The 12513-nt window shown below is 51.1% G+C and overlaps 4 protein-coding genes and 1 non-coding gene across 5 annotated transcripts; 2 read left to right on the top strand and 3 right to left on the bottom strand.

Moving 5' to 3' along the window:
- Window positions 1–1070: 1070 nt before the first annotated feature.
- On the bottom strand, window positions 1071–4454 carry PMZ80_008580 (uncharacterized protein; the record flags this gene model as incomplete). Its single annotated transcript, XM_064876979.1, has 1 exon — window positions 1071–4454. One exon carries the CDS (start codon window positions 4452–4454, stop codon window positions 1071–1073), a length of 3384 nt encoding a protein of 1127 aa, XP_064727366.1.
- Window positions 4455–4760: 306 nt separating this feature from the next.
- PMZ80_008579 lies at window positions 4761–4898 on the bottom strand. Its single transcript has one exon. It is a non-coding gene; the product is annotated as a tRNA-Ser (tRNA).
- A 796-nt stretch (window positions 4899–5694) lies between these two features.
- Window positions 5695–6225, top strand: MRPS12 (37S ribosomal protein S12, mitochondrial; the record flags this gene model as incomplete). The annotated part of the gene is made up of 1 exon (XM_064876978.1): window positions 5695–6225. The coding sequence occupies one exon, from the start codon at window positions 5695–5697 to the stop codon at window positions 6223–6225; it is 531 nt and encodes a 176-aa protein (XP_064727365.1).
- A 995-nt stretch (window positions 6226–7220) lies between these two features.
- Window positions 7221–8571, bottom strand: KRE2 (alpha 1,2-mannosyltransferase 2.4.1; the record flags this gene model as incomplete). The annotated part of the gene is made up of 3 exons (XM_064876977.1): window positions 7221–7574; window positions 7620–8477; window positions 8521–8571. 3 exons carry the CDS (start codon window positions 8569–8571, stop codon window positions 7221–7223), a joined length of 1263 nt encoding a protein of 420 aa, XP_064727364.1.
- Window positions 8572–9573: 1002 nt separating this feature from the next.
- On the top strand, window positions 9574–12057 carry PAT1 (DNA topoisomerase 2-associated protein pat1; the record flags this gene model as incomplete). The annotated part of the gene is made up of 2 exons (XM_064876976.1): window positions 9574–9719; window positions 9768–12057. The coding sequence occupies 2 exons, from the start codon at window positions 9574–9576 to the stop codon at window positions 12055–12057; spliced, it is 2436 nt and encodes an 811-aa protein (XP_064727363.1).
- Between the last annotated feature and the right edge of the window lie 456 nt (window positions 12058–12513).

Below are 12513 nucleotides of genomic sequence, written 5' to 3'. Positions count from 1 at the left end.
ATCCGAGATTCTTCGGTCACACCTGCCTCTTTGTTGGCCTGCACCTTCCTTAGTGTCCAACAGGAGTCAAGTTGTGAGGAAGCTGTGACCATCGTAATAGTGAATGGCAGGTACGACCCATATTGAGGAAGGCACAACCCGTGTTTGGAGGAAGGTAGGCGCGACTCATCGCCCGCGCTAAAGTGGAAGGTACGGCCCGTTTCCATAAGGAGGAAGGCACGATCCTGTGTCTGACATAAACAGAAGGTACGATGGATGGTCAGAGGAAAGCACGACCACGTTCAGCGGCAAGGACGACCTATCTCCACAAAAGGGAAGGCACGACCCATCCCTCGGCCGACGCGGAAGGTACGAGGCGGGTTCGGGAGCAGGTACGACCTATGCTGGGGAAGGAACAATCCGTGTTCGGAGGAAGGAAGCCGCGACCCCTCGCTCGCGCTAACGTGGAAGGTGCGACCTATGTCTGGAAAAAGGAAGGCGCGATTCTGTGTTTAGCTCGAACGGAAGGTGTGATCCATTATGATGTTCCACGGAAAGCGCGACCCACGAATAGCGGCAGGCACGACCCATCATTTGGCCTACTAGATGGAAGGCACAACCCGTGTTCGATGGCAGGTACGACCCATGTTGAGGAAGGTACGATCCGCTTACGGAGAATGGAAGGTGCGACCCTTTTTCTGAAGGAGGAAGGAGAAAGGCGCGATCCTGTATTGGCCTGAACAGAAGGTACGATCATGGTCAGAGGAAAGCACGACCCACGACCAGCGGCAGGCACGACCGATGTCTAGCAGAAGGAAGGGGCGACCCATAGTCCGGGCTATGTGGAAGGTGCGTTCGGTGTTCGGGGGAAGGGACGACTTACACGAGAGTCTAAAGAAGGCACAATCCAGGATATGACCTGTGGAAGGTACGTTTAATGGTCAGAGGGAGGCACGACCGCAATCGAGAGCACACGATCAGGGGGTTGTGATAGCTCAAGAGAGCCTGAACTATGATGTACAGGAACGAGCGGCATAGGCTAGTGTATGCGTCAGGACGGTGTTAGATAGCATGAGGAGGACTAGGTCTAACTACTGAGATGCCACATGCTTCTTCGTCAGCGAGCAGGCGATCTTCCATGTCTCGATGACCTCCTTACTGCACTCCGTCTCCATCTTCTCACGAAGAGCCCGCATCTGCTTGCTATCGTCTTTGTCCGTGAATTCCTGCATGCGAAGCCAGCTGTACACGCCGAATCTTGTCCAGAGCATGTCTGTCCCACCTTTGATCGAACATGCGGCCTTGAGTAGTGCTAGGATGAGCTGCTTATAAGGTTGCGTCAGTACAGGGCTGGAGTACAGGGATAGGACCTTCTCCCAGAGACCCGTGCGGCGATAGAGATCTAGGTCGATCTCGGTGCGCAAACCTTTCAGCAGCAGCTGTAGGAGCCACTCAACTTCGGCGGACCATGCATCTGGGTGGTCGGGTTCTCTGTAGAGAATTGTCTCGATCCAATAGGAGATGACTCGTCTAGCAGGCCATGAGGGCTTCTGTAGCAGAAACTTATTCGCTTTAGCGTAGAGTGTATGTATTGGGTCGATCATGATGCGGAGAAGTGTATCAGCGAGCTCAGGAATGATCACAGGTTGAGGATGTGATGTTCCTTGTTGTCTCAGTGTTTCGCAGAGTTCGCCGAGAACGAGATAGACTTGGTGCTTCTGCGAATGACTTGATGTGGTGTCGACAGTGTGAGTGATTTGCTGGAGAATTTGATTGGTTTGTAACCTGATCTCTTCGTCTGGCGATGCGATGCAGAGAAGGAGCCGGTGTAGGCGATTCGTGTCTACTTCAAGTTCGATGTCGAAATCTGCGGGCCATTTGTCGAGGCCTTGGAGTGAATCGGGTACGGGTGTAGCTTCGTTCAGGAGCTTGTCCATGGCGTTGGTAGCTGGCGAAGCCGGTTTGTCGAGCATATCTGTGTCCTGATCGGCGTCCCTGGGACTTGCCTCCTGGTTCAGCTGCCACTCTTCTTCGAGGGCCATTGGCTTCTTGCGAGTCTTGTCGATAGCATCTTGCAAGTATTCTCTTGGTTTGCCTGTTGAGCCCTTGAGCATGTTTTCCTGCAGATGCATCATGACACGGTAATTCTCCCCTGCTGCATCAAGCAGTGCAAAGAATCGAGCGATCCATGCAGCAATATTCTTCAGCGATGATTTGCTTCCTTCGTACTTCTTGCATGCAAAGCTCCATTGCTCGGCGACTGCACCTGCTACCAGGCTCAGAGACTTCTTATCCGACACAAGCTGAGATGCATGTTCCAACTCATCGAGGTACTTGACTGGTTTCTGGTTCGTGCGAACGACACAGCTGTCGACGAAGAGGTACAGCTCGTCTGTCGGTGAAAACTTCTTCTGGTCTGTGAGACTGCTGCAGAAGGCTGCAAAGGCGCCTTGACCAGGACTAAGGATTCCGCGATAAGTAAGCACCTTGCGAAGAGTACGAAGTATCGTTTTGGCTTCTTCCCGGGATGCGTGGACAAGGACATTCGTGAGTACCCTGATCAAAGGACTAACAGCTTCGTTGTTGGTCTTATGAAGCCATTTCGTTGAGGAGGCGATGCCAGCGATCTGCACGCAATATGACAGTTGATCAAGAAGTGTAGATGAGTCGTTGGTCGAGTCATGTTCCTCTAACGACGAGCACACTTCCGCCATTATTGGACCGATGTCGAAAGTGTTGGTCTCAGCCACATGTGGTAAAGAAGTGTAATACTGCTGTAAGCATTCCAGGAGAGCGCCATAGCTCGCTTCAGCCTTCGAAGCGTGCTGCAGAGCGAGAGACAGATCCCGAGAGGTAGGTATTCTTCCTTCAACCAGCTCGGAGAGCTCGCCAATGCCTTGTTGCCATACATAAGATTTGGCGTTCCCTTCCTGAAATTGTGTAAATGCGTTTAGCACGTCTGAAAGCTTCTTAAGGATGATAGTTAAAAGACGTGCGCCTGATACTATCAGAATGCCGTCTTTCGATGAAAGGAGCTTATTGAGGTAGTTTCGGTCGACAGGCTTGGGGACTATGCTTTCGACTACAACACGAGGTTGTGGCGGGCCGCTGGAGGGTTCGAAGGAGCTCGGGATCTTATGTTCGACGATCGAGAATAAGAAGGCGAAGTGGGCTCTCCAAGCAACGTCCTCGCTATTTGGTGTTGGTAGCTTTTGAGTTTGAGACTTCGAGAAATACTCCGCGACCAGTTCTGGGACCGCTTGAAGTATCTGCAACAACAAAGCAGATTGGAGTGGATCATCATGCCTCAGCTTCGGAATGAACAGTGCTAGCTCCATATTCTGGACTTGCGTTTTCTGGTCTTCATAATGGTACAGAGAGCCCAGACCAAGATCAATATAGTCATCCTCTGCACCCTGGAAGGGAGTAACGGCAGTCGAAGACGTATACCAGCCGCGTGAGGGCAAAAGGACGCCTTTGCTCGTAGTGCAAACCTGCTCCATCAGGCTCTGAAGAGCCTCTCTAACTGCGTCTCTGGCTTCTGATATGTCGTCTTCCACTTCGAACCTGTAGAGGGAGGCAAGCAGGTCTAACCGTCCGGCTTTGAAGAATGAGACGATACAAGCCCTTGGCACTTCTTCCTCATCTACCAATGACGACTTGATGGTCCGTAATAGGTCTACAACAATATCATCACCATCGAGGGGCAGGCCGTGGAGACAAGCATTCAAAGCACGACCTTGGACCAGCATGTCGGCCTTGGCATCTGTGCCCAAGTACTTCAACATGGCGAGGAGCAAACGCAAAGCCATACGGCGAACGGTTGGCTTGCGACGCTCTTCCAATGACTTGTTTGTATTGTGCTGCTCGAGCACAGCCTCGAACTTGTACATGACTAGATCACGGCGTATCCAGAACTCATTTGCTCGAGCGCCAATGCCAAAGCTTACCATCTCAGTCAGAAGACGCAAACATGGCGACGCCAAGTGAGGCTTCGATCGTGGAGCTGAGAGGCACTTCTCGAAGAGCTTCGACTGGTCCCTCTTGAGAAGACTATCAATGAGCGCAAGACCAAAGGGCTGAAATTCGAGAGTCTCAGACATGGTTTTCAGCAGTTGCGCCAGAGCTGCTGGTACAGCTGAGATGATTGCCTCTGCATTGTTGTCGACCGCAAAAGACCATGTCGAGAGCAGGTCAATGAAATGAACTTGATCATCTGATGGTGCTTTCTGCCATTCACAATACTCCTTCAGTAGTCGGAGTTGTCTGGACTGCTGCGCGATGTCTTCGGTATGGGCTATAGAAGCCAAGTGGTCTTTGAAAGCAGTCAGTCGAGATTTGACCGACGGATCTGTGCTTTGCTGGAATTCGGTCCATGAATGAAGCTGGTCAGCGCGTGTTACAGGTATGCTGTTCAAACGGTTATGTTCGTCTAGCTTCTGGCGCTTCGGTGGTCTCCCATCATGATCGTCCATCGCCGTCAGTAGAGGGCTTCAATTCCCCTGCCAGCCGAAAGGTTCCAGGTTGCGCGTTGCGACTCGAATCATCTGCTCGCGAGGCTGCCACAAAAAAGTTTACGCTTCCGGGTGTAGATCTTATCGATAGGAAAGCCCGAAGAGGAAACGGCAGACGAAAACAATCGCTTACGACTGAAGCAGGCTAAAAAGGATCGAGCGCTAGTTCGTCTAGCTCTTCTCCAGGCCACAAGGGCCACCTAAAGCACAGCTGCAAAAAAAGTTCGAATTGAATAAACCATTCACATGGTTTGCAGTAGACAATTGAGGTCGATCGCGGATTCGAACCGCGGTTACCGGAAGGTATGAAATTGATATCAAAATCCCTGAGGAATCGTTAATATAGGCGCCAGTAACGTCTAAAGTGAAAATTGCTCACGGTGTGATAACCACTACACTAAACGCTAATCCTCGAGTCAGCGTGGTCGTCGACGTATGAGTTCAGATGAACCTACACCGTAGAATGTTGTGTGTGTATTTTGGCACGAATTTTAGCCGGTCAAACTTATATCAGCAACATTGAAAGCCCGGAGAGAACTCCGTACGATAGCTGGAGAAGTAAGGGGAGCGAGCAAAGCTTCCGATGCAGTAGTTCAGTCAAAGATTACTTGACACTGTGACCCGAGAGCTTGATAGGCCTTTGATAGGTTGAGCCAGTATGCTCGGGACTCCCGGTTGAGCCTGAAGGACACTGAGCCGATGAAGGTGACCTCTAGGAGCGGCTCCGGGGTCCTCGGGCGTGAGCGGGCAACCGAACTTTTGAAAGTGTTTGCGAGAATCGGTTTTCGTGGTCTGCTGTCGGGCACTGCTCGAAGTAGTCACGTGATTATGTCCGCTAGTAGTTGCGCAAGGCTTGACATTATCAACGTCTACTTCAATTCTTAAGCGCTTCAAGTCGAGTTGTTGCAGGCAACAAGAGAAAGCACATTAATTGCAAGCTGCAAATTCTGGGAGAGTTCAAGCGACGTCGAATTCCAGCCACGTGATTCTTCGGAATCTGCAAGATCTGCAGCAAGTCGCTCCTTCCTGTGGTAACAATCGCAACTTCCATTTCAACGACGAACGACATCACGTCAGAAGACCTCCTCAAGCTCTATCATCCATTCGTACACACCTGAGTTAGCTGCAATCCTGCAATACGAGTACAGTCTACAGGCAACACTCAAACCACAAACGTACAACAACCACAACAACCTCAGCCATGCCACCCACACCCTCTTCAAACCTCCTCCACGCCCTCCGCCGCCTAACCCTCACCAACACCCCCAAACGCACCACACCCCTCCACCCGACCTTGCGCCTGCCCACCCAAACCAACCGCACATTCACAACCACCCCATCCTTATCCGCAACCCTAAACCAAGTCCGCACCCGCGGCCGCACCACCCAAAAAGCCCGCCGCCCACGCAGTCCCGCCACCGTCGGCCGCCCCTCCCTAAAAGGCGTCTGTCTAAAAGTCGGCATCACAAAACCCAAGAAACCGAACTCCGGACAACGAAAAACAGCAAAAGTTCGCTTGTCAAGTGGAAGGGTGATAAGCGCGTATATACCGGGGATTGGCCATAATGTGCAGCAGCATAGTGTTGTTATGGTTAGGGGGGGACGGAGTCAGGATTGTCCGGGTGTGAGGTATCATCTTGTTAGGGGGGTGGGGGATTTGGGTGGGGTGGTGGGACGGGTTACGGCGAGGAGTAAGTATGGGAGTAAGAAGCCGAAGGCTGCGGCGATTTAGGGGGTTGACTGAGGGAAGAGGGAGAATTGAAGGGGTGAGGGAGCATGGAAGGGTCGCTATGGGGATCTGTGGGATTCGGACGGGACTGCATTGAGTGTGGAGCAGCATCACGGTAGGCGCAGTCGTCTGTTTCCGTATCCTCGGCTCGGTCTGGCGAAGCGCACACCCAGTGGAAGGACAGATGTGATACAAGGACGAGGAGCTACTGCTTTGCATGCTACAGGAGAAATCGTGTGAACTATCAAATCAGGAAGCTGGAGAGACCTGAAGAAGCAGAACAGCATAGACCTACGGCTGAGCCCGAGTAGCAGCCGTAGACGTTCGGGGCTTTTTCAATTCTAGAAATAGAGCTCAACAAGTGTGTATCATTGTGTATCAGACATCAACTCAGGGCAAGCGCTATCCATGTTTACCTGCCCGAAGCATGCACGATCGGTTCTTACTTCCATTCTGGAGCATGCAGCAGCTAACGGAAACAGCAGGTGTGTACTCAGTATAGAACGTCAAAGCGCAAGATATGCATGACCGTGCGCTGCCGAATCAAGCAACAGCGTCTTCATAGCCCAAGCTTTGGTGAGGGTCGAGAAAGGCCTGTACGGGCATGAGGGAGAAGCAGGATCTGTCGCAATTCAATCTACTGCTGTACGCCGGCCGATGCATGCTAATACAAGTTTATACGCTCCTGCGTGCTATGCAGCACAAACCTCAGTCCATACCGTGTACATCATTCACCTCTTCTCCAGCCTCTCCCCAGCTCTCGCCAGAAGGAACGGATCATCCTTTCTCACTTCTCCCACCCTCATACTACCCACATCCACCTCTTGTGTACCACTCTCATGCCATGCAGCTAGCCTCTCCATCGCAGAGAATATCCTTCTCCTTAGGACAGGTACCTGCAAGATCACCACCACAAAAACAGCCGTCCCGATCAAACTGATAAAAAAGTATTTTACAACGTAAGACCAGAAATTGTCCATATTGGGGCCCGAGTGTGGCTATTGCTCCTTCTCCCAGCCAGCCGGTTTCTCAAGCTTGTTTAAGTCGAAGAACCGGCTCGTACAGCTGTAACCCTTCCAATCGAAGTTGTTTTTCGGGTCGCAATGACATTTCAATTTCAGCCGTGTCTCTTCACCCGTCGGACAATGCGTGAACGGAACGTGGTAGTATGCGATATCGTTGAAGAAGTGAATTTCCGACTTATCGAGGAGAAGACTGGCTCCAATGGAGTGAACGGGTGCATCGCCCCATCGTTCGTAGAAGAACCCGCCATCTTTGTCAAGTGCTTCGAAGAAGTCGACGTATTGTTTCGAGCGGAGCCATTCGAGGTTACCAATTTCGAAGTTGGACCACTGGACAAGTTAGCAGGAATTCGAGATAACAGACGATAGACTTACGAAATGGCACTTGTTGTAAGTGTCACCTCCATCATCGCTGATGAGCGCCAGCGAGTTATCTTTGGCGATGTGCTCTGGGTGATTCTTCATGAACTTCTTGACACTATCCCATAAAGTTGGAATAGTCTCGACATATTCGTACAAGCTGATGACGAAGCTGTACTTCTTCTTGTTGTCTCGCATGAACTTGAATGGGTCGTAGTTAACGTCGCAGAAGAGCTCGACGCTCGGCTCAACCCTCCAGTACCACTCATAGTTCATCATCAGAGGTTGTCTGAAGAAGAAGCCAGACTCGAATCTGCACATGTGTCGGTAGGAAATTGAATCACCATAGATGATCTTCCGTTGTGCCATATCTTCTCTCACTTTCCTGGCCTTGTCTTGATCGATCCACGATGGGAAAGACCAGTGCTCTTCCTTGATCTCTCCGTAATGTGTCTTGCCGGAAACGAGAGAGCTTGTGACCTTCTTGAAAGTCTCATCAAACGGCTTGTCGTTGAGGAAGACCCAGTCGTAGTGGTAGTTCCTGTTAAATCTGTCCTCGACTTGTCGGATGGAACGTGCTATTTCCCACAGATCTGTATTTCTGGCCAATGTTACGAAGGTCGCATTCATCTTCTCACTTGGACCAGAAGATGTGAGGTCGCCATGAGTGCCATATTGCGGGTTCGGCGATGTGGGTTCGGCGGCAAGACCGGTCGTTATCTGTGTAATCACATCGCCAGAAGCATCTGTGGTGGTCACTGTTTCTTCATGCGCTCCTTTCAGGTTTCCCAGATATTTTCCTGCACTGTCCCGCAAGGGTTCCGTGTAGGTGGGTAACGACGAAGTCGAGATTAGGTATATAACAATAATGCCCTGATACGGTTAGCAAGCGCATAGCTGTGTATTCTTGACATACGAATATGGCGAACAATATGTAACGAGCATATCGTACATTGCCTGTCGCCATGATGGCGGGCTTCGATGAGGAAGAGTCGTTCTCTTGTTTTGATTTCACACGTGCATGTGTTGGTAAAGTAGGTGAAGATGGTTCAGGGTCGTAAAGTTGCGACTTTTCGTCTTCCTCGTGTGGTCGCATTCAGCGAAATGGTGAATGTAAGACGGAAACGGAAGAGGTCGAGGAGCAGGCTGACTTTCCACGGATTGGGAAGATTGCGTAGTACAAACGTATGTGTTTGGAATAATTTTGAGTTTGATGTCTCCTAGGCAAGAACCACAGTCATTTCACAGTTTGCGCCAGGTGCGAGTCAAGAACACAAGTGGTGAAGAATAGTGGACAGGCTCGTTTGTCGCAGATGCCGCGCAAGCACGAGCAGTTTAGGGGTGCAGCGCAATCATGTTGCCATCAAGAACACGACTTGGTCGACATGCAACACGAGTTTAAGGTTTCCGTACCCCTGTCTAGGTGTTTCTGTATTTATTCAAGACACGATTGTGAATGGTTGAAGGAGGCATTTGACTATGGTCTGCGTTGAACGGCGTCTTGATCTGGTGTGTTTCGTGATGCGGGACCATGTCATCGACGCTTAACCCGGACTTTGGTCTTGGTGCTCTACTTCAGCCGTCTGGCCCGTGCAGCCCGTGCTGCAGCGCTCTTGACCCCTAAACTGTGGCTTGGCTTTGCATGCCTCAGGCCTGACAGACCCTTAGAACAGCTAGCCGGAGCCTGGTCGCCCTGAACCGAGACGTCACTAAATATCACAGGCGAGGCCGAAAGTGTGCTCAGATCGATGAGGAGCACCTCACTGTGTTGATCACAACAGCTTGACCTCTACACTTTTCAATACTGTCATTCACTGGCTTCTCTGGCAACACTACTGATTTGGGCAAACAAGCCATTGCGACATACAAGACATTTGGACTGCGACATGAATTTCTCATCATCTGAAATCCATTTATAACGTACTCGACCCCTCTCTTGTGATCCTCGTCAACAGCATTAGCTACTACTATGTCGTTCTTCGGGTTCGACTCTGCGCTGCCAGGCGACAAGCGCGGAGCCAATAGCAACAAGGGTATATTCGAGCACAGTGATGCCTTCGGTGGCCTTCAGCAAACGAGAAAGTTGCAAGCTTTTCAGAACAACGAAGACGACGTGTATGTTTGCGAAGCATGATCTTACTTGTGCAATGCTAACTCACGTAGCCTCGACTTCGATGATACCTACGACGGATTAGCCGACCAGCTGCAAGAGGCAGGAGATGATTTCAACGATGACACCTTCGGTGGTGGCGCTGAAGGACCTGGTGCAAAGGATGCCGCTGGTAAGGACTTCGACTTCTTCGGCCGTACAGCCCAAGTATCCGACGCCTTGAATGAAGAGGCTGTACGCTATGGTCTACAGCAGCCAGCAAGACAGCAAGAGCAAAGAGCATCAAGACCAGCGAGGTCAGGATACGAGGCCTACCAGGATCCTGAGTACATACCTGATATTCAAGCAAAATCTGGCTTCTGGAGCTCACGATCGCAACCCCAGCAGCAGTCTCAACAACCTCAGCATCCCTCGCAGCAGACTGCCAGTAATGAGCGCATCAGCACTGCTCGGTCAGCAAAACCGAAGATGATGACTTTGGAGGAAATTGAAGCAGCCATGCGTGGTCAGCAATCTCCTCCACCGCCGCAGCATGCACCTTACCCAATGCAAGGACCGCCTCCAGGTTTTGCTCCGCAACAGATGCCTCAGCAGATGCATCCACAAATGCGCCAGCAAATGCCCTCCATGCCACAACCACCTCCGCAGCAGGCCCCTGCTCCTCCACTTCAGCAACAGCCCCCACCACCACAAGCGCAACAAACCAACCGAGCGCCTTCTCAGCCAGCTGCCCAGCGTCAAGGGCAGACGCCTCTACAAATCCTCCAAAACCCAAATCGGCCTAAACACTCTCCTCATTCAAGTCAGAACCAGCCTCTACAGGTCGGCAATCTTCCTGTCATAACACATCCCGAGCAGTTGATGCAGCTCAGTGAAGATCAGAGACGTGCATATCTAGAAGAGGATGCAAAGCGCGCGAAGAGAAACCACAAAATCTTTATGCTGTCGAAGGGCAACGGGTTAATGACTCCACAAGACAAGAACTTCATCACCAGAATTCAGCTTCAGCAATTGGTGGCTGCGACAGGCAATTCAGTCGACTCTGATTCAGAAGCAGCTTTGGTCGAGGACTTCTACTACCAAGTCTACAGCCAGATTCGAGGTGCACCAAGACAGCATCCAGGACAGCCACTTGGTCACTTTGCGCAGACGTACCTCTTCCAGACCGGCGGACGAACAAACAATCGAAGAAATGCTGTCAATGGCGACAACCATATGCAACGGATGCAACAACAAGTCCAGCGAGCTGTAGAAGCAGCCAAGCTCAAGCCGAAGAACAAGCAGTTGATCATCGAGGGTAGTCTCGGCAAGATCTCCTTCAGCAATGCTAAGACACCCAAGCCCCTCCTCAACATCAGACGAGACACAGCATCCGATAGCAGACCATCAACAGGCCGAAGGCAAACCACAACCGGTGGCTCAGACAGGAAGACAGTCCTCAAACACATCGAAGCAGTCTACTCTGACCTAATGGCAATGGAAGACCAAGAACGAAAAATGCCGCCTCCACCACAATCAGATTCCGACCAAGAAACCATCACCACCCACGCAGAATGGCGTGACGAACTCACCCGCCTCAACCAACAACTCTGGACGGACCTCAAGATAATGGATCCAATCGTGCCCGGCAGCAGCGTAACGCACCCCTTCATCGCCTTCCTCTCGTTCACAAAGGGCAAGAAAGCCATCCCACGAATCTTCCGTCAGATTGACCAGGAGCAGCGCGTGACTATCCTCACCATGATAATCGTGCACCTCGATCAGCTCGATGTGATCCGCAATGCACGACCAGCACCAGGAGAGACACAGCCGCCTGCGCATATCAGAGAAGAAATCGAGACATTCTCGCAGGCCGTTCAACCGCCTCTAATGCAGTATATCAGCGAGGCACCGATCAATATCATGGTTGGTCTACTTCAGCTTCTCATCGACCATACCAATGTCGTCAACGTTGCCTGTACGCGTGTGGGAGTAGTGATAATGACACTTCTCCTCTCGCGCGCCGAGCTAGCAAAGGATAGTGGTGAAGTTGCAGATGCAGACTGGCAACAGTGGGTATCTCACTACAACCGCCTCTTTGATGTCCTTGAGCCAATCCTCCCGCAAACCTTCCCTGGACCTGTCAATGTGGGCGACGACATGTACGTCTGGCAGTTCCTGGCTGCTGTAGGTATTGGTGCAAGCCCGGAACAGCAACAAAGATTAGTCATTGCGGTCAAGGATCGCGTCATGGACACGGTCAGTCAGAGTCGTGCTTTGCCTGCTGAGATGAGCAGGCAGAGATTAGGAAATGTGAATCTGTTCATGAGGGCTATTGGGCTGGATGTTGACATGTTGGGTTGAGCTTGGAATGGAAATATTTGAGGTGTACTGCGGCGAAAATGCAACAGCTGCCAGCGTTGCAGATCTAGAAAACGCGAGAAGCGGATCAAGCTGCAGATGACTTCTTCGCCCCAGGGAAGGCGACTTCACTCGGTTCCGGAAGAGCGCTCTTGCCGGATCGAATGCCTCTAGAGCATTGCGAAAGGAGCAGGTAGGTACAAGACATACACAAAAGCGACCATGCACAAGATTAATCCGTACGAAGTTACTACTTCGTGCCAGGAGCTGTGTAATGAGCTAAATGCAAAATTTACGACCAACGTCGAAAGAATAAAATTTACCCTTCGAGGGTCTGTCTGAAGACAATCTCTCGAAATTCGTATTTGATATTTATCAGTCAATGTTATGCAGGCTTTCTGATCGTGGCGTACATGTCATACTGTGTAGTAGTATTGCTCATCATTCATTCTAGCTATC

Source organism: Knufia obscura, assembly GCF_036327395.1.
Source record: "Knufia obscura strain CCFEE 5817 isolate CBS 148926 chromosome Unknown scaffold_11, whole genome shotgun sequence".
In the NCBI taxonomy this organism is placed as follows: domain Eukaryota; kingdom Fungi; phylum Ascomycota; class Eurotiomycetes; order Chaetothyriales; family Trichomeriaceae; genus Knufia; species Knufia obscura.
Note: the sequence above shows the minus strand (reverse complement) of the source record. Positions and strands in the feature narration are given on the sequence as shown.